This window comes from Choloepus didactylus, chromosome 10 (genome assembly GCF_015220235.1).
Source record: "Choloepus didactylus isolate mChoDid1 chromosome 10, mChoDid1.pri, whole genome shotgun sequence".
Taxonomy (NCBI): Eukaryota; Metazoa; Chordata; class Mammalia; order Pilosa; family Megalonychidae; genus Choloepus; species Choloepus didactylus.
Window position 1 is genome coordinate 124,933,045 of NC_051316.1, and position 22,208 is coordinate 124,955,252.

Genomic DNA, 22,208 nt, shown 5'->3' on the forward strand with positions numbered 1-22,208 from the left:
TGCCCGGGTTCCAGCTCTACAGCCTCTCTCATGAGGTGAGGGGTCCATTATAGTCAGACCAAAGGAAGAACTCAGAAATGTCCGGTTTGTTTGTATTTGTGACCAAGTAGCTCCTCCTGACACCCAGGGGTGTGGCCTCATTTTCACTTGTATATTTTTCACACTGTAAATTTCTTATACAAACCCAAAGAAAAAATTAATTTTTTTTTGTTTGTTTAAAAACAACAAGTGGATTCTATGCAACCAAAGTCCACTATCATTTCTCTGGTTCAGCATTTATCTCATCTTTCTCCCCCTGGCTAGAGGCAGAGCACACCATGCCCCATGCATTTGTGGCCTCAGTACCTCCCAGATGCTTTATAAATGACTCTAGAGTTATTTAATGACTCAACTTTGATAATGACCAACTTCATCGCTTATAATAATCTTTTTGTATCTCTTTGAATTTTCCTACAACAAACTGTAAAATCTTGCTGTACCAATATAATTGGGTTCCACGGTTATCTGGAGCTGGTCAAACATTAATGAGGGAAGGATCTATTGAGATATTTACAGTAAGTAATGACTGGGGAGGGAAGTCTGATCTTTCCAGTCAACTTTTGAGATGTGAAACTAATTAAATACATTACCTAAGTCAGAGATTTTCAACCATCTAGGTTACTTGTAGAAGAGTATAACTTACTGGTTGCTGGTAGAAATGGTAGTCAACTATTGGCTGTACCATATAGTAACTTGAAAATTAGACTTAGTGTTGTTCTTAGGTTTTTTTTCCTAAGAAAGGAATAAATTTATAGAAATATTACAAATAAGTAGCTGGGCTCTTTTATGCACCAGCATCAACGCATCTCTTTACACTATATAGAAATAGAGTCGCTGATGAATTATAATCATTTGAGTTGTAACTGTTGTGCATGCTAAAGTGCCCATGAAATGGATGGGAAGAGGAATGGTCTTCAGAACCTTGATCAGGGCCTGGCTTTAGATGACACTCAATGAGGAACAGAGGTTCAGTGGATGAGTTTCCATACATAAACTCTGGATTTGAACAAAAAATTCTCCAGGCAGCAAACATAAAATGTGTTAAGAATGAGGGCACCTAAAAATAAATGATATACTACTTTTTAAAACAAGTAAACTTTGTTAGTATAGTTGAAAATTGTGTCTTTTCTCTGGTTTGCAGATGACTGGCTAAGATTCTCTTCGATAAAGAACTTTGGCTGGCAGACACATTTAAAATTCATATTCTCTTTTTAAAAATATTGTCCTCACCAGTAAGTGAAAGTGAAGCAAGAAGAGCTTTTGGTTCACAATTTGCAAAAGTCTTAACTTCTTCTCTTCATTATTTTGGTCTACCTTAGAAGCATGGTGGGATAGAATCAGCAAAATTAGTTTCTGTATTAAATACATTAAAAACAGATACTCTTCTGGCAGTTTTTTCCTGGCAATTTTGTGCAGTTTGGAGATGCAGAGATAAAGTTAAAAGTATTAGTTTAAGATAAACTAGCTCAGTTTATTTAATTGTTTAGAAACAATCTCTTTTATATATTTGGAAGTATAGAAGAAAATCTCATTTGATCAGTTTCTTGGTTTAAGTTAGCAACTCTCTTGTTTCATTGATCTAGTGAAGGATTAGAATAGACAATAAAGATTAAAATTAATTGAATGGTTTTGTAATTAAGTATAGGTGGAAAGAATTTTATTCGTACATTTTCTTTTTTAGACTTTCTGCTTTATTTGCCTTTTGTGAAAACGTTTATTAATTTCACATTTTTTAAATTTTCAGGTAACTTGGGTTTTTACTCCTGTAACAACTGAAATAACAAGTCTTGATACAGAGAATATAGATGAAATTTTAAGTAAGTACTTCAGTATTTTTAAAGTACTTTCTTCACTGTAAAGAGTAAGTTTATACAGAAAGACACAATAAAATTTCAATTACGTAGAAGAGTTGGCGTTCTAATTAATTCCATGACTGAATTGACAAAGTACTTTTGGTTTTAATATTTAGTAAAATACCTTAAAATGTGTAAGTCTGCTTTCCTGTATTGTAAGCAGAGTAATACGTCTTGCTTTATTTCTTTGCTTTGTCATAGATACCATGCTTAACAGTGCACACAGCATTTTACTAAAGCCTACTTAGAGCCAGCAGTTCCCACAGTGCAGTCTGAATGCTGATGACCTCAGAACAGAGCCTAGAAAGTTTTTGTCTTTTTTTATTTTAACTAAATCACCTGCTTGGATTTCTTATTGCCATTGGTCGAATTACATTTAATATTGTTTCACTGAATGCTTTGCTAAATGTGTGATTGTAGATACAAATAATTTGGGGTAGGACTTTTCTTATTTTTAAAAATAGTATAAGGAAAGTGAAGACATACTTGATAGAAAATCACAAGTTGGGAGCTTTTAAAGATGTACAATGAGCATAAATTCTTTTTTTTTTTAAACCATTCTACTTTCCCATTGGTTTGAGTATAACAAAATTAAAAGTAATAGAGGTGAAATGAATTAATTACACTGATTGGGTATCATATGTTGTTTTATGTTCCTAGAATTGGTTTCAAATGCTAAAAAATTTATTCCCACACTACGGAAATGCTTTGGAGCATTGGTTCTATAAACTTTAGCATGTATCACAGTGACCCAGAGGAATTATTAATATCCCTACCAGTTTCTGTGGGTATTGCTAGGCTCCATCCCATAATTTACATTCCTACAATTTCCTAGACTATGCTGATGCTTCTGATCCAGGGAGGCATACTCTGGGAAATACTTTAGAGAGGATAAAAGGTGCTTTGAAGGTGAAAAAGAAAGAAGGGAATTGAAACTCATACCATTTTCATTCCTTTCATCTTCCAAATTCTATTATATCTTTGTGTTTTACTTTGGTAAATACTTGAGTCATTTATCTAAGTTTTTCTGAACTGGGTTTAGGCAAAAGAAGCAGAGCTACATGGTTCTCAGGTCTTCATATCCTGATATGTAAATGATACAAAGCTATTTTTGCAACAGAAAATAACCATTAGGTGGAAACCAGAGGAAGTACATCTTGTGTAAGACCGTTAGCTTACTTGTTGCAATTAGATTGGATATCTGAGATTTAGAAATAGCCTAGTTATGCAGATCTCTTCTGTGAAGTAAGATTTTACTTGCAGAGGTGATTCTCAGTTGTTCATGGAAATGGAAGATTGAAAAATGGATCATTGAAATCCATATCATTCCACTTCACTTTTCATGAGAGTGAGCTATTGAATATCTTGCTTCGCTGATCTGAGTTTGAGTCCCCCTTTGCACTATATTCTTTTAATATGCAGTAAAGGTATTAAGACAAATTATATGAGCAACCCATGGCTATGTATGGGTTTCTGAGTAAGAGAGGTCACTTAATTGTTATTGTGTCTTTTTAGTGGATCCTCATAATGGAAAATAACCATAATGAAAATTGCATCTTCAATTATGTCAGAATTATGTATAGACACAAATAACTTAGGTTCTTTGGTTTTGTTTTTCAATTTCAGACAATGCTGATGTTGCTTTAGTAAATTTTTATGCTGACTGGTAAGTAATAATCTTGTTTTGTTTTCTTTTTTTTCAATTTGCTAAAGGTGAATTTCTAGAAAGGGGTGGTTAGGGAAGAATTTTGATATTGTGAGTCAGTATTCCAAAGATTGATCAACAAGTAAAACAGTTTAGTTTGCTGAGATTTTGTATTTAAGAGAGAAATTTAGCTGATTCCATTCTTCCACATCTTAAAATAAAAACAGGTAACATAAAAACTCAAATTTGACAAAATTAAAAAAAAAGAATACATATTGCAATATCGTATTTTTACTGGCTGGAGAAAGTGGGGCAGTGCTTGAAGGTGAGGATGTGGGGTGGCAAGTTTGGAAGGAAAAATAATGTTGACATTTTTAACTTATGCCATCTGCTATCTCTCTTCCTGGAAGCCTTTTACTCCTTCCCCTGTGTGAATCAGAACCTGTCTTCTGTGCCTAGTACCCCTTTCTTTCTCTAACTTTATTGTTTTGCCTTTTATCTTCTTTTGTGCCCCAGTAAATAAACTTTGAGGGCAGAGGTAATGTCTTCTCAGTATTCCCAGCATCTTAGAGCAAGGACTTGAAATGGAGTTAGTGACTGTGGCATGGAGATAGGAGGAAGGGAGTTTCAGCTGGAGAAAAGTTTCAAACACTCGCATAATCTTTATTCCTGGACAGTACCTTATTTGACCCTTTTAGTCTTACCATCCATCAGCTGCTACTTCAACTTCCCAATATCCTACAGAGGTCTCTCCTAATTTGTTTTCTGTGCCTCTAGTCTTCTCTGTCTCCAACCTGTTCTCTGTAATGTAGCCAACGTTGTCCTTCGTAAGTGCAAATCAGATCACTTTACGCCCCATCTGAAAACCCTTCAATGGTTTTCCATTATCTTTAGGTTAAAGTTCAAGTCCCTTACCTTGCCCTAGAAGGCCCCTCATGACCTGGTCCCTGCTACGTCTACCTCTTTGTCTTTCTCTACTCCCACACTCTGCTCCATTTGCACTAAACTTCTTTCAGTTTTTTTAATATTTTATAATCTTTCATCACTGGGCCTTTAGTTACATTTCCCCTGCCTGGATGGATTGCTTTTCTGTCACCTCTTCTTTACCTAGTTAAGTCCGAATCATCTTTCCAGTCTTAGATTAGATGCCACTTTTTCCAGGTCACCTTCCTTGGTCAGTGCCCCGCCCCCACTCTCAGGTCGGGTTAGGAGCCCTTCTTATTCCTTCCCATAATACCCCACACTAACCCAATCAGAGCATGGTAGGCTGTAGTTTAGTTGGTGGCTCCTTACTACATTGTTTTGTAAAAACGATTTCCATAACTATCTTTTTCAACATTAACCCCCAATCACTTTGCATGATACTTGACAGATAAGTAGACGATAAATATTTACTGAATGAATGAATGAATGTGTGTATGGTATGCATATTTGAAGAACTATAGTGAAAAGTTGAAGATACACAGAGAAAATAGCATATATAAGATGTGTAACAAAGATAGCATTTTCCAAGGTAAATTAGGATTGTCCAGCTGTAACTGTAGGCACAAAATTTGATGAAAGTCCAGTACTTCATTTCTAAAACAAGAAAACAGAGGATCAGAGGAGTATAGTGCTTTCCCAAGCTACTAGGTTGTGACAGAGTAAAAACTAGAACACAGATCTCTTGACTGAGGGATTTTTTGCATTGTAAGAAAGAGAAATAGAGCATCTTACTGACCTTGTTGCAAAAACTGAATTGGAAGTCTGGATTATTAGAGTTATTTGGGAAAACATAATACCTAAACAATACCTGGAGTTGTTCATGAATCAATACTCTTTTATTCAACAGAAAAAAACTTCGATAATTGGCTATAGAATACAGATTTGTACTTGTGACCTCAAAGGCTAGATCCTGAGTTCCCTCTGGAATTGGATGTGGCACGCTTTAAGGAAGAATTTTCTGATAGAGCTGCCTAAAAATACTGATATGCCTCAGAGGGTAATAAAGCATAATAGGTGCTTAATAATGCTGTAATTTGCCAGGTTCTTTACATACATTGTTTTTAATGCTCAGAACTACCCTGCAGGTAGGTATTATAATTTCCATTTAAGGTTGAGGAAATTGAAGCTCAGGAAAGTCATACAGCTAGTTAAGTGGTGGAACTGGGATTTAAACTCAGGTATGTCTGACTCCATAGCTTATTTTTTTCCCCACTAGATCATGCTAGTAAGTGCCCCCAGAGTTCCTTGAAAAAGACTTGCACCTATTTGGTTGATGTGTAAAGGGTTGATTCAAACACTAGATTGGAGATTGGGTTCATATGACCCTTAAGGCCCTTTTAATAGTCCCTTCACTTCTGGAATTTACTTTTATAAATGTAATATTTCCATGTGTATGGATACATGTGTATGAACATCCAGTAATACTGGAATTGAACTTTTATTTCATCCTTCCATTTCACCTTTTGATGGTAAAACTGATCCTCTTTTATGCATGAGCCCTGTGCTTAGATGCTTGCTGAGCAGGAATTTGGACAGTCCCGAGAGAAGGAGCTCTTGATGGGTGTCTTTATCCTGCCCTTAAAGCAGGAGCCAATCCACTGATCCTTTGCTTGGTCACATCCTCACTCTTCAAGTAATGAAGAATCATTCCCTGCCTTCTGGCTCCCCTATTTTCAGCAAACTTTAAGATCCCACAAGCCTTTGGTCCTAGTCTCTGTACTTCCTCCATAATATCCGTTTATTCATTTAACAGACATCTATTGAATGCTTACTAGAATACGTAGTCAAATAAGACACAGTCCCTGATGTCCACAGACCCCACCCACCTATCCCAGATGGGAGAGATTTAAGAATGCTAAAAGAGGAAAGAGCCACTTGAAAGCAAGAGATTGAAGATACAGATTGTGTCTCCTTGTTATATTCTAGGACATCTCCTTAGGAAGTCAGGTGAGTGGACTAGAAGAGATATATATGAGAAGAAATAGGGAGGAAGGGTAAAGTTTACATCCTTTCACCAGCTTTTTGATACTTTTTACCTAATTATGGCTAATATATCAGTCCTAATCACATGTGGATTGAAGAGTTCACAGGCTTCATTGAAATAAACTTCTTGGTGGAAAAGAGCTCTGAAAGCAGTAGTAGCAATTATGGTTTGTTTGTTAACACATACTTAACCCCTTTTTCATTTAATGATAGCCATGCTAACCCAGCAGATAGTGTGCTGATTCTTTCCTTCTTTATCAGGTCCTTTTCCTGAACAATAGGGCATATTTAAGTGGTTGGTCTGATTAAGAAACAGTCAGAACTAGAAGTGTCAAGTTTCTGGAATATTGTGTGTGTGTGTGTGTGTGTGTGTGTGTGTGTGTGTGTGTGTGTGGTGGTGGTGGTGGTGGTGGTGTGGGGTTGCCCCTGTATTTAAAGTTAACAAAAAAAGAAAGTGGGGTCAGGAAGTTTATGAATTTAAAATATTTAGTCCTGGACTTAGTATATTTAATATGTTGATAGATATAAAAGTATATTTTTAAAAGGGGTAAATTTTGAGGGGAAGTAGTTCATTATATACTGTATATCCTTTTAATTCAACATATTTATTAGTTTGTTAATTTGCCTATGAAAGTTTGAACGAGGCAGGTAAATCAGTCTAATATTTGCAATTAACTTACCATTTTAAAAATTTTATATAGTAATATAGAAATACATGCATCATTTAGAGAAAGTTTATTTCTTCTATAAGTGGTCAAGTCTAAGTAGTTACAAGTCCTAGTAGGTACATCTTAGAAGGCTTATTTTGGACTTGTTTCAATGATTTCTTTGAGAAGTCCTTAGCTTTTGTGCTCTGTGATTATGGCAGTTTTCTTAAGGTGAAAAACCAAAATCTTTGAATTATTTTTATAGTCCTTGAATGGCACAGAGTATTCCAAATTCTCTTCATTTCTAATGAATGACCACAGGACTTGTGATTAAATTAAGTATGTGATTGTTCTATAAAGTCATTTATTGTCCATACTCTAGATATGAACAGGTGATAACTGAAATGAGATTTATTGTTTCTGCTTTTCAGTTCTAAATGATATCCTTCTCTATGTATAGGTGTCGTTTCAGCCAGATGTTGCATCCAATTTTTGAGGAAGCTTCCAATGTCATTAAGGAAGAATATCCAAATCAGAATCAAGTTGTATTTGCCAGAGTTGATTGTGATCAGCACTGTAAGTACCTAGTAGGAAGTCTGGAAGAAACTATCCTGTTCCTACCTTGCCAGCACACACACACCTTTATTTTTTCTTACTTTTAAAAATATTTCATGTTAACTGGAGAACAAACCAAAATGGTTCTAGTGACCTTGGCTAAATTGTTAATGTTTAATCTTTGTATACTTATAACACTGCTTTCCATTTTGCCTGTGTGAAGTTTTTGTTGTTCTTTTTCATTAAAATATAATAGGGCAAGCATATGAGTAGTAAGTCATAATTAGCAATATTGTCAACCAAAGCAAATATCAAAATCAATAAATAAAAATGAAATATAGTTTTAAAAGAAAAAATTGATTTCTGTTATAGTAGAATCATGCAAAAATACCATTTATAGTCATTTCAAATAAGACATTCTCAGATTTTCATGTACTTTTGTTATTTAAAAGATTCTCCCAAGATTGGCTTAGGCTATCTTTGAGGTATACTTAGCTGTGGTTACTGATAATAATTTTTGAGAGTATTAAGAAACTTATATTAGACTCCCTTAAAATTCACCTTCTTGGATTTCACTTGTCCTAGTGGAACATATTCTAGAAAATCTTCATGGTTTTCTGTATACAGGTCAGATATCTCCAACTTGAGCTAGTGAGCTAGTAAGCTCTCAGTGGTGTTTCCTCCTGAGTGCTCCCTTTACACTTGAACTTTTATCTCTCGTAGTACCAAACTCATTGTATTTGGCATTTCTGGTTCATGGTATCTTATTGGTCTCACCAGTTGGATTGTCAAATTTTCAAGGACAGGAACTTTTATTTTTTAAATTCTCTGCTTTAAGTGGAAAACAAACTAAATCTGTGTATCTCTAGCATCTTACAATTTCTGAGAGACATAGAGTGTTCATTAAACGCTTATTGCCTCGAGTTATTTACGTAAGTTGGCTTAAATACAGGAACTCTGTCCCATTCTGCAAGTTTCCTATCCTTTAAACTTAACCTATCAATTAGAATTTAGTGTGCCCATGTACACTTAGCCTATCAATTAGAATTTAGTGTGCCCATGTTTGGACTAACTTTTCATTTTTCTGATGAGGAAATGGAAATAAAATGGCTTAACCAAAAGCACAAATTATTCTCTAGTCAAGCCAAAATTAGAATTCAAATTTCCTGACACAAATACCTTCACAGACCTAATTACTTCTTTTCTGTTCAATTCAACAAACATTTTGGGGATTTACTGGTGCAGTCCTGTGTTAGATAGAAATGGCTAGCAGCAAAGCCTTTCAAAGTCTTACAAGCCATATCCCCCATTGCATTACAGTACAGAAAATAGTCCCTACTTTCTCTGAACTTGGACCGTAAAATCTGTATTTATGCTCTCAAGTTTAGTTAGACTCATTGGGAAGAACAATTGATATTTATATCATTGAACCATAAACATCCTTTATTCTGTCTTTTAAATATATTAACCTACTTTTGAGATAAATCTGACATCATTGCTAGTAATCAGGTTCTCTTTTTATGGGAGCATTATATTATAAAACACAACACAGGTTCCGGAAAGATATTAATGTGACAAAATGTATGAACCAACCTTTGCTTGCATTGAATTTTGTATTCTTGAATGACTGTTTATTGCATCATACTATGCTGCATGCTCGAACTGAGGTGTGACACACATCTGAATTTAGTTCTGAAATCTGTCTATCTAGGCCACACAAATCTTGATATTTTCTTGCTTTGGGAATTTTCACCTTCGTCGTGGATCTGACAGTGTTCTCCTAACCTCATCAATCTAGAACTTAAAAACAAACAAAAAATTCCACCACTCTGGTGATGATGTGTTTGTTGTTGACTTCTTGTAGAGGGTGATAAGAAACTGTCTGAACCTCTTATGCTGTACCAAGGGAAATCCAAATTGTTACATCTTTTTGATATATGCATTATATATTAATTGTGTTAATGTCATTGAAGAGCCTAACCTATGGAAATAATTGGAAGTAGTAGCAGTAGTAATAATATCAGTGATGAGTGTCATAATGATTGCATATAAGCACTCTAATTGCTGGGACCATGTTCTTTGCCCCTCTGTCCCTAGCACTGAAATAGTGCTTAGCACGTGGCAGGTGCTCAGTAATGGTTGCTGAATAAGTGGATGGATAACTGAATAATAAACAGTAGCCAGCGTTTGTGAAGTGTTAATTACTTTAAATAGGTTAGCTCTTCATCTCCCAGCAATACATCAAGGTAGATTATCCTCATTGTTTTATAAGGCACACTTATCCACAGTTGAAAAAACTGAGAAAAAAATTGGAACTATATACAGTGCTTTCTTATCACCTAGAATTTTTTATACCTATTGTAAGAACTCTTTTAGGCTTACTTAGATACAGGTTTTTATCGTATCATTATGCATACCTACAAAGGAAAATGTATTTGTTCAAGTAATCCTGAAGCAACCTCCCATTCTAAGTCTGGGTCTTGTGCATCATTTTCCAGCTCTGAGCCTTAGAGTTTTGTGTTTTCCCACACAGTTGTCGACCTGTGTGCCATTGAGAGTGCCATTGCATTTTTGTATTCTTATGAAGTTACAAATGAAAAGTTACAAATTAAAACCACCAGATAACATTTTGCCCATGATGTTGGCAAAATAATAATAAGAAGAAATAACAAAAAATTCAATGTTCTTGATTAAAGAGTGTCATTCAACACTTTTTAGTATTTTCTTCCAAGCTGCTGACACCCGCTCTGTAAGTATTGATGCAGGCGCTTTCCAATTTGACTAAACGGAGTTCTTTTTTTTCCCCAATTGAAACATGTCATTGCTAGTTAAGCAGCTTTTGTTCAGTCAGCAGGGTATAAATCAGAATGTTAGTAGTGGTTTTCCCCAACAGTGATTATATTACAAATGGTTCTTGTTTTCTTCTTTGTAATTACAATTTCCAAAACTTCTACACACACACACACACACACACACACACACACACATAAATTAAAACATGTCCTTGCTTCAACTGTGGATTGTGATCTCACTTTATGTCATTTTCTGCAGGCTCCTCATTGGGGATATGGGAGTAGAATTTATCCCTTTCTCAGGGATCATGCTGCCTTAGATCTAGAAGGTTCCATGCATCTGCCCCTTGAGGGACCAGGTTTTTTGCTGACCTCTGCGGTCGCAGTTGACTCGTCTGGGGGAGGGTGGCGGCCGGTTGCTAAATCCTAGGCTCCCAGGATTGCTCCGAGGGTACCGGCGGCGGGGGCTCTTTCCCGGAGGCGAGGGCGAGGCGGGGGACTTGGCCAGGTCCCCGGCGGGAGGCGTGCAAAGTATGGAGGGCGGCGAGAAAGGAACAGGCGGGAGAGAGAGAGCTTTATTAGGGGAGAGTACAAGCTTATAGCGGGCGTTTAGAGGGCGGGGTAGCTGTAGAGGTTAAAGGCTTGGATTGGTTCTGAGAGGGCGCGGAGGTTGATTGAAAAGGGGCGAGAGTTGCTCCGGTAACGGTGTCTGGCAACAATGTATGCGCACTGGTGGTGATGGGAGTTGCACTGGCAACGGGGAGTGTCCGGGCAAGATAAGGGGGTGGGGAAAAGGCGGTTCCCTCCGGCAAGCCTCCCCTAACAGTGGTGTATTTTGGGTGAGGAAATGGGGCCTGCCTCCGGCTTCACTTTCCCAGGCCCGGGGGGCTGTAGAGGGCGCTGTCGCCCGTGCCCACTACCCTCCCCAGGGGTGGATCCGGTCCCCCAGCCCAGGCCCGCCAAGTTGAAGCACGTAATCAGTGTCCCGCAGACCTCCAGTGGCCTTGGATTGTATGTCACGCAGAAAGAGTCATTCACACGTTATTTGCTGGCCAGTGCAGAACTTTAGAGTAGACACCCACTAGTATTTTTAGGAAAATGCTTTGTAATTGTCCTTGGTAGGCAGCACATGCTCTCATATACCAGTTACTCATATCTGTTGCCCCTCTGTCCCTAGCACTGGAATAGTGCTTAGCACATGGCAGGTGCTCAGTAATGGTTGCTGAATAGATGGATGGATAACTGAATAATAAACAGAAGCCCAATGTGTCTAGAACCTCCCTTTTGGAAATTGAGAAGCTTTTGAGAAATCTGTGCATAAGTGAGGCAGTAATAAGAGAGAATGAGAAAATATAAAGTAAAGAATTCATGTGCACAGAACAGAATTTGGGTGAGCTTTAGCCTCAGTCTTGAATAACTTCTAGGCCTTGTTCATAATTTTTCTGTTTAGGGTTTTATTTTGCTGTTATATTTTTGCTTTTCTTTTGTTTTTCTCCATGGTGGGGGCATGGTTTGGGAATGGAGAAGGGCGTATAGGCAGCAGTGGTCCTTATTCTGGAACCAAAAGAAGAGTAAGACCTTCCTGTTGAAATTATCTGCTTCTTTGTACAGCCTGACTTGGATAATCGTAGCGGGAAGGGACATTGCAGAGACAGAAAGAGGCAGTTTCCCCATTTGGAATCCTGCTGGGCATCAGCGAGGCAGGCAGGCAGGCAGAACCCATCAAGGAAAAGTAAGTGACCACTGAAGCAAAAGTACATGCTAATTTTCCAATCAGCGAGCTGTTAACCTTCTGAAATTTATAATTCCGCAGACATCCATTTTAATATTTGATCCATCCAGTTAATAAAAAAAAAAAAAAACATTGATTACACCCCTTAAGTCATTCTTTGTTATTTTATCAGAATGTCACATTGTAATTATCTTAGAACCACTTTGGCCAAAGCTGGTGAAAAGTCACCTTTATGTCTAAAATTACTGATCAATGTAATTTTAAGGTTTTTGCTTCTTAATAATTAAAGGCCACCTTGTTATGCTGTGTACTTACTGCCATGATATTGTTTGAGAATGAAGCAAGCATCTACTCCCCTAGTAGTCTTCAGATACTGTTGAATCTTTTTCTATCTATAACCAGAATTTTAAGGCAACCTAAAAGTTGTAATGTTTAAGTTTGTAAACAGATTCTTGTTTTTTCCACCAGGACTATTGCAGTAGCTTCCCTTCTTAGTCTGCCTGGTTCTCTACCACTGTTATGTGAATATTTTTAAAGCCCAGCTCTGCTGCTTGGTGGCTGTTTACCACATACAGGGTAAAATTCAAATGCTATTAACTTAGTCTGTCTCCAGCCTTATTTATTCTACTCCTAGTTTATGCATATTTGCTTCCAGCCTACTGTTTTCCCATTATGAAAGTTAAAATATCATATTGTCTCTCGAAGTACCTCTTGCTGTCCATTTTCATACTAATCCTTAGACCACCAGTGGAAAATGGATGTTTCCTCTTAGACTCTTTGCTTTACTTCTGGGTCCATCTCATGTCCTTTCTGCCAAATTGTTTGGGGATTAAAAAAAAATTCTTCGGCTTCCTGTTGGCAAATTAGGCATTAGCTAAGCTAATTTGTTGAATGTGGACCTAAATTGAACCTAGTAGGAATATTTTCCCTTCATGGATGTGATGTTATTAAATTTTTCCTTCAGATTTCAATCCACTATGCAAGCCCTGGTGACTATGAAAAGCTTCACTGTTTTGTTTTCTCTTTGCCTATGCCAAACATAATCCTCAGCCCTAAATTTATAAGAATTGCAGATTTACTTTTCAGAAAGAATTACATAAGAAACCCATAAGAAAGAAAAATTCCAGTGATTTTTGCTCACCTTGAAAGGATCCTTTCCTTTCTGGAATTGCAGCCCCTTTAGTCTTCTTTGCTTTCATGGTCTTTGAAAATGTGATTTAAAAAGAAATCTGGTATTTGTGGCAGTAGGAGCAGTGGATTTCCACTGTCTACCACATGCTGCTTGGAAATGAAAACCTTTTTGTTGATTCTCTTTTGGGTTTTCTCTGAATCCAATAAGATCATTTGCAAATATAATAACTATTTTCTTTCTTCCTGCCTGGTGCATATATATTCTTTATTTCTTTTTCTTGTCTTATTACACTAGGAACTACACTGCAGTGTTGATTAGAATTAGTAATAGCAGCTCCTTTCTTTCTTGATCTCAGCAGGAAATCTTTTAGTGTTTCATTTTCAAGTTGTTTGGTATTTGTTTATTCGGCTATCCTTTATCAAACTAAGGCTGTTCTTCTATTCCTAGTTTGCCCAGAATGTTTAGCCATGGATGGATGTTGAATTTTATTTAAAAAAAAATATTTTTTTTTGCTTCAATTGAGAGTTAGTAGGATTTTTCTCTTTTCTTTTCAGTGTCTTGAATTACACTGATTGGTTTTCAAATACTAAACCCAGCTTGATTGTGATATATTATCTTTTGTATATAATGCTAAAGTCAGTTTAATATTTTCTTCCCAAGTTTTGCATTGATGTTCTCAAGTGAGATGAATGTCTGCTTTTCTTTTCTCATAATTTTCTTGTTAGATTTGGTAGCAAGATTATGTTGACCTTATGAAACCAGTTGAGAAGTGTTCCTTCTTTTGTATTCCCTGGGATAGTTTGTATAAACTAGTCATTATTGATTGGTCCCTTAAATGGTTGATAGGGTTTACTGTTGATGCTGTCTAGGAATGGAGTTTTCTTTGTGGTAAGTTTTGGATAATGGATTCACATTCTTTCATAATTTTAGAACCATTTCTGTTTTCTATTTCTTCTGATATCAGTTTTGGTAAGCTGCATTTTCATAAAAATTTTTCCATTTTATCTAAATCTTAAAACTTATTACCTTTAAGTTATTGATAATATTCTCTTGTTATCTAAATTTAAGACTCTTGCTACATTTCCTGAAATTAATTATTTGTGTTTGTGTCCTTCACCCCCTTGTTTGATTAATCTCGCCATGGATTTAACATTTTATTAGCCTTTGCAAAGAACCAGATTTTGGCTTCCTTGATCTCTATTGTATATTTGTTTTCCATTTCATTAATATTTGCCATATTTTTCTTCTTTGTGTTTTGTATCTTGCTCTTTTATAATTTCTTAAGATGAATGCTTAGCTCCTGTTTTTCAGCCTTTTTCACCTAACATCATTTTAAGGCTAAAATTTCATTATAAGTATAACTTTGGCTGCATGCTATGAGTTCTAATATGTATTTTCATTATAAATCAGTTCAAAATAGTTTCTAATTTCCCTTCATGAGTTCTTTGATCCATGTATATGTAGAAGTTTTTTCATTCTTGTTATGATTTGAATCATTTAAAAATTGTTGAGGATTTTTTTTTGTGTATGTGTGTGTGACTCATCATGTGTTTTGTTTTGTTTTGTTTTGTTTTAATGTGGTATATATACCTGCAAAGAATATGTATTCAGCAGTTTAGGGTTATTGTATCTTATATGTGTCAATTAAGTCAAGTTTCTTTGTGTGTTGTTCAAATTCTCTATATTTTTACTGATTGTAGATTTGTCTTTGTAGCTCTGTCAGTTTTTACTTTATATATTTTTAAGCTGTTATTTGATACATACAAATTCATAATTGTTACCTCTTCCGGAGAATTATTATGAGAGACCTCTCTTTATCTCTAGTAATGCTTTTCCCTTAATGCCTTCTTATTTGTTATTAATATAGCTGTACAAGATTTTTTTTTTTTATTAGCTTCTGCATGGTATATTTTTTGCCCATCCTTTCACTTTCAAGTTTCTGCACGCTTGTGCTTTAGGTGTATTTATTTTAAGTAGCATAGTTAGATTTTACTTTTGCAACTTTGTCAAAAATCACTTCTACATATATGTATAGGTCTATTTCTGGACTCATTCTGATCCATTGATATATCTGTCTGCTTTTATGTTGATACAACACTGTCTAGATTTCTGTTGGTTTATAGCAAGCCTTAAAGTCCAGTAGTATATGTCCTCTTAGTTTATGAGATATATTGGCCTGTAATTTTCTTTTCTTACAATGTCTTTGTCTGCTAATGTTGGCCTCATGGAATTATTTGGAAAGTATTCCCTTCTCTTCAATATTCTGGAAAAGTTTGCATGGAAATGGTATTATTTTTCCTTAAATATTTGATAGAATTCACCAGTAAAGCTATCAGTGGACAGAGCTTAGAAATAAATATTTTTGAAAGAGAAAAATACATCATGAGTTCATACCAATACTTCTGATTCAAATTCAGTATTACAGAGTTTTTACTTAATTTCCTCAATTTTATATTTGTATCTTTTTTCTATTATGCTGAAAAACTTGATTCATAATGGCATTAGTGAAATTACTTAAGTGCTTTACCTTTAATGTGTGTGTGTTTAATTTCAAAATAAGTTCAGAATCATGAACAACAGTAAGCCAATTGAATTTAGTTCATGATTTCTTTGCGGTTTCTTTTGTTCTTAGGATTTAATCTCACTCAGGATGTTTAGTCAAAATACCATGTTTCAAACTTTTAAAAGTTACTCGAAGTCATTCTTTGCATGTTTTATGTCAATAATTTAATAGGATCATAGATTTTAACTTTTTGCTTGATTTTTATTTTTGTTTTACTGTTTATCTAATTTTGTTGTAATGATAAACATTTTCATGGTTCCAGAGTCAAAAGTATAAAACAAGGTGTAGCCAGAAAAATCTAAATTCCATCCCTGATCCCTCATTCCATTTTCTCCCATTGTTTTTTGGGGGCAGGAGGCAAAGACACAAGCAAGCATATATGTATGTATATATACATAGATACTCATCTGTGTACATATATTCATATGTATATGTTCAAAATATCATGCCTGTACATACTCGTCTGTACCTAGCTTTTTTCACTTAACAGTGTATCTTGAAGATTACAGTATACAGAGATCCTTTTTTTAATTTTATTAGAGAAATTGTGGGTTTACAGAACAATCTTGCATAAAATATAGGATTCCCATACACCACCCCATCACCATCACTTGCATTGCTTTGGAAAATTTGTTTCAATAGATGATAGCAATTTTTTGTAATTCTACTATTTTTTAACAGAGGTTATATTTGTTACAGTTGATGAAAGATTATTAAAGTAGTCTATTAACTATTGCCCTTTGTTTACATAGGGATATTTTCCCCCGTATTCCCAACCTATCATTTATTTATTTATGTATTTTTTTCATGCACGTCTTTATTTTATTACTCATCTACCCATTTACTGGATAAAGAGGGTGTCAGTCGCAAGGATTTTACAATCACATGGTCACAAGATAAAAGCTATATAGTTATACAGTCATTATCAAAGATAAGGCTTCTGGATTGCAGTTTAATAAATTCAGGTATTTCCTTCTAGCTACTCTAATACACTAGAAACTAAAAAGAAGTATCTATATAATGAGTCGATAGTCATACTCGTTAAATTCTACCTTCTCTGTTACAACTCCTCCCTCTGTTTTGGTCCTTCTCTCAATCTTCAGGGATATCTGAGCAATGACCATTCTGACTTCTTTGTGCTGAAAAGGGGTGTTGACATTATGGAGTAGAGGAATGAAACTGGTTGATGTTCTTGGAGAGGCTGGTACCTCTGGTTAACCTAATTTTAAAGACATTTTTGTTACAAACTTTTAAATTTATGTATCACTGCAAAAATTCATTATATAATATATGAGGTTTTACTATGTAGTGTGCTGGGAGTGAAAAGTTTTTTAATTGAGGTTAATTTTTATTGTTTCTTCAGGTTGCCTTCTTGCAAGCCTTTGTGACCTTTGCCTTGTTACAAGTGTCTCTGTTACCTTAAAAGACTTCTTGTCCATGGTACCACTCTCACCTCTCAATTTGAAGTATGAGTCGAATCTTACTGATTCCTTGCTCCAGTAATAGGCCCCATCAACTTTATATCAGCTCTAAGAAATATTCTCTCGTTGTAATTAAAGTTGGAAAAGGTCTTGTTAGCTTCTGCTTCAAGGAAGGAACAGCTCCTAAACCAAATAGATTATTGCCTATCCTATTAAGATGTCTTAATATTATTTGATATTTCTATCATTCGGTGAATAAAGCATTCTCCTGAATCTCATTTTATGACCGGTAGTTCCCTTTGTTTTCTTACTCATATTTACCTTCTGATTAAAGAATTTTAGTATTCAAGCATAATTTCCCCATTACAAATTCTAACTACATAGCCTTTTCTACCCTCCAAACTCCCTTTGAAGAACCCATATATTCTGTCCTTAACCTTTAGTACACCATTTTAGCCTTCTTTGATTGCTTATCCTAGAGAGAACAAAATGCAATCTTGACTTTTTTTTTAATCTTCATTTTATTGAGATATATTCACATACCACGCAGTCATACAAAACAAATCGTACTTTCGATTGTTCACAGTACCATTACATAGTTGTACATTCATCAACTAAATCAATCCCTGACACCTTCATTAGCACACACACAAAAATAACAAGAATGATAATTAGAGTGAAAAAGAGCAATTGAAGTAAAAAAGAACACTGGGTACCTTTGTCTGTTTGTTTCCTTCCCCTATTTTTCTACTCATCCATCCATAAACTAGACAAAGTGGAGTGTGGTCCTTATGGCTTTCCCAATCCCATTGTCACCCCTCGTAAGCTACATTTTTATACAACTGTCTTCAAGATTCATGGGTTCTGGGTTGTAGTTTGATAGTTTCAGGTATCCACCACCAGCTACCCCAATTCTTCAGAACCTAAAAAGGGTTGTCTAAAGTGTGCATAAGAGTGCCCACCAGAGTGACCTCTCGGCTCCTTTTGGAATCTCTCTGCTACTGAAGCTTATTTCATTTCCTTTCACATCCCCCTTTTGGTCAAGAAGATGTTCTCCGTCCCACGATGCCAGGTCCACATTCATCCCCAGGAGTCATATTCCACGTTGCCAGGGAGATTCACTCCCCTGGGTGTCTGATCCCATGCAGGGGGGAGGGCAGTGATTTCACCTTTCAAGTTGGCTTAGCCAGAGAGAGAGGGCCACATCTGAGCAACAAAGAGGCACTCGGGAGGAGGCTCTTAGGCACAATTATAGGGAGGCCTAGCCTCTCCTTTGCAGCAACCGTCCTCCCAAGGGTAAAACCTATGGTAGAGGGCTCAACCCATCAAACCACCAGTCCCCTATGTCTGTGGTCATGTTAGCAACCATCAAGGTGGGGTAGGCGAATACCCCTGCATTCTCCACAGGCTCCTCAAGGGGGCACTACATCGTTTTTTCCTTGTTTTTGTTTTTTTTTTTTTTTAACTTTCCCTTCTTTTTTAAATCAACTGTATGAAAAAAAAAGTTAAAAAGAAAACAAACATACAATAAAAGAACATTTCAAAGAGACCATAACAAGGGAGTAAGAAAAAGACAACTAACCTAAGATAACTGCTTAACTTCCAACATGTTCCTAGTTTACCCCAAGAAAGTTACCTAATATAGCAACATTTCTGTGAACTTGTTCCTACTATATCCATCAGAAATCAACAGACCATAGTCATTCCTGGGCATCCCCAGAACGTTAAATAGCTTATCTGTTCTTCTTGGATTATTGTTCCCCCTTCCTTAATTGCTCTCTATTGCTATTCCCCTACATTCTACATTATAAACCATTTGTTTTACATTTTTCAAAGTTCACATTAGTGGTAGCATATAATATTTCTCTTTTTGTGCCTGGCGTATTTCGCTCAGCATTATGTCTTCAAGGTTCATCCATGTTGTCATATGTTTCACCAGATCGTTCCTTCTTACTGCCGCGTAGTATTCCATCGTGTGTATATACCACATTTTATTTATCCACTCATCTGTTGAAGGACATTTGGGTTGTTTCCATCTCTTGGCAATTGTGAATAATGCTGCTATGAACATTGGCATGCAGATATCTGTTCGTGTCACTGCTTTCCGATCTTCCGGGTATATACCGAGAAGTGCAATCGCTGGATCGAATGGTAACTCTATATCTAGTTTTCTAAGGAAGTGCCAGACTGACTTCCAGAGTGGCTGAACCATTATACAGTCCCACCAACAATGAATAAGAGTTCCAATTTCTTCACATCCCCTCCAGCATTTGTAGTTTCCTGTTTGTTTAATGGCAGCCATTCTAATCGGTGTGAGGTGGTATCTCATTGTGGCCTTAATTTGCATCTCTCTAATAGCTAGTGAAGCTGAACATTTTTTCATGTGTTTCTTGGCCATTTGTATTTCCTCTTCAGAGAACTGTCTTTTCATATCTTTTGCCCATTTTATAATTGGGCTGTCTGTACTATTGTCATTGAGTTGTAGGATTTCTTTGTATATGCAAGATATCAGTCTTTTGTCAGATACATGGCTTCCAAAAATTTTTTCCCATTGAGTTGGCTGCCTCTTTACCTTTTTGAGAAATTCCTTTGAGGTGCAGAAACTTCTAAACTTGAGGAGTTCCTATTTATCTATTTTTTCTTTTGTTGCTTGTGTTTTGGGTGTAAAGTCTAGGAAGTGGCCGCCTAATACAAGGTCTTGAAGATGTTTCCCTACATTATCTTCTAGGAGTTTTATGGTACTTTGTTTTATATTGAGATCTTTGGTCCATTTTGAGTTAATTTTTGTGTAGGGGGTGAGGTAGCGGTCCTCTTTCATTCTTTTGGATATGGATATCCAACTCTCCCAGCCCCGTTTGTTGAAAAGACCATTATGACTCAGTTCAGTGACTTTGGGGGCCTTATCAAAGATCAGTCAGCCATAGATCTGAGGGTCTATCTCTGAATTCTCAATTCGATTCCACTGATCTATATGTCTATCTTTGTGCCAGTACCATGCTGTTTCGGCAACTGTGGCTTTATAATAAGCTTCAAAGTCAGGGAGTGTAAGTCCTCCCACTTCGTTTTTCTTTTTTAGAGTGTCTTTAGCAATTCGAGGCATCTTCCCTTTCCAAATAAATTTGATAACTAGCTTTTCCAAGTCTGCAAAGTAGGTTGTTGGGATTTTGATTGGGATTGCATTGAATCTGTCGATGAGTTTGGGTAGAATTGACATCTTAATGACATTTAGTCTTCCTATCCATGAACATGGAATATTTTTCCATCTTTTAAGGACCCCTTCTATTTCTTTTAGTAGAGTTATGTAGTTTTCTTTGTATAGGTCTTTTATGTCTTTGGTTACGTTTATTCCTAGGTACTTGATTTTTTTAGTTGCTATTGAAAATGGTATCTTTTTCTTGAGTGTCTCTTCAGTTTGTTCATTTCTAGCATATAGAAACATTACTGACTTATGTGCATTAACCTTGTATCCCGCTACTTTGCTAAATTTGTTTATTAGCTCTAGTAGCTGTATCGTCGATTTCTCAGGGTTTTCTAGATATAAGATCATATCATCTGCAAACAATGACAGTTTTACTTCTTCTTTTCCAATTTGGATGCCTTTTATTTCTTTGTCTTGCCGGATTGCCCTAGCTAGCACTTCCAGCACAATGTTGAATGACAGTGGTGACAGCGGGCATCCTTGTCTTGTTCCTGATCTTAGAGGGAAGGCTTTCAGTCTCTCACCATTGAGTACTATGCTGGCTGTGGGTTTTTCATATATGCTCTTTATCATGTTGAGGAAGTTTCCTTCAATTCCTACCTTTTGAAGTGTTTTTATCAAAAAGGGATGTTGGATTTTGTCAAATGCTTTTTCAGCATCTATTGAGATGGTCAATTGATTTTTCCCTTTTGACTTGTTAATGTGTTGTAATACATTGATTGATTTTCTTATGTTGAACCATCCTTGCATGCCTGGAATGAACCCCACTTGGTCATGGTGTGTGATTTTTTTAATGTGTCTTTGGATTCGATTTGCAAGTATTTTGTTGAGGATTTTTGCATCTATATTCATTAGGGAGATTGGCCGGTAGTTTTCCTTTTTTGTAGCATCTTTGCCTGGTTTTGGTATTAGATTGATGTTAGCTTCATAAAATGAGTTAGGTAGTGTTCCATTTTCTTCAATGTTTTGAAAGAGTTTGAGTAAGATTGGTGTCAGTTCTTTCTGGAAAGTTTGGTAGAATTCCCCTGTGAAGCCATCTGGCCCTGGGCATTTATTTGTGGGAAGATTTTTGATGACTGATTGGATCTCTTTGCTTGTGATGGGTTGGTTGAGGTCTTCTGTTTCTTCTCTGGTCAGTCTAGGTTGTTCATATGTTTCCAGGAAATTGTCCATTTCCTCTACATTATCCAGTTTGTTGCCATACAGTTGTTCATAGTATCCTCTTATAATTTTTTTAATTTCTTCAGGATCTGCAGTTATGTCACCTTTTTCATTCATTATTTTGTTTATATGGGTCTTCTCTCTTTTTGATTTTGTCAGTCTAGCTAGGGGCTTGTCAATCTTGTTGATCTTCTCAAAGAACCAACTTTTGGTGATATTTATCCTCTCTATTGTTTTTTTGTTCTCTGTGTCATTTATTTCTGCTTTAATCCTTGTTATTTCTTTTCTTGTACTTGGTTTAGGATTGGTTTGCTGTTCATTTTCTAGCTTCTTCAGTTGATCCATTAGTTCTTTGATTTTGGCTCTTTCTTCCTTTTTAATATATGCATTTAGTGCTATAAATTTCCCCCTTAGCACTGCTTTTGCTGCATCCAATAGGTTTTGGTATGTTGTGTTCTCATTTTCATTTGTCTCTATATATTTAGCAATTTCTCTTGCTATT

At 36.0% G+C, this 22,208-nt stretch overlaps 1 protein-coding gene across 2 annotated transcripts in view; it reads left to right on the plus strand.

The window, feature by feature from the left end:
- ERP44 (endoplasmic reticulum protein 44) overlaps window positions 1–22,208 on the plus strand; it is a 103,514-nt gene that overhangs the window by 30,070 nt on the left and 51,236 nt on the right. Inside the window, exons 2-4 of one of the 2 annotated variants that reach the window (XM_037798551.1) lie at window positions 1,784–1,856; window positions 3,519–3,558; window positions 7,612–7,727. In XM_037798551.1, coding sequence (XP_037654479.1) covers window positions 1,784–1,856; window positions 3,519–3,558; window positions 7,612–7,727 — 229 coding nt within the window. The remainder of the gene's footprint in view (window positions 1–1,783; window positions 1,857–3,518; window positions 3,559–7,611; window positions 7,728–22,208) is intronic. The other variant, XM_037798550.1, reaches the window with a different exon arrangement.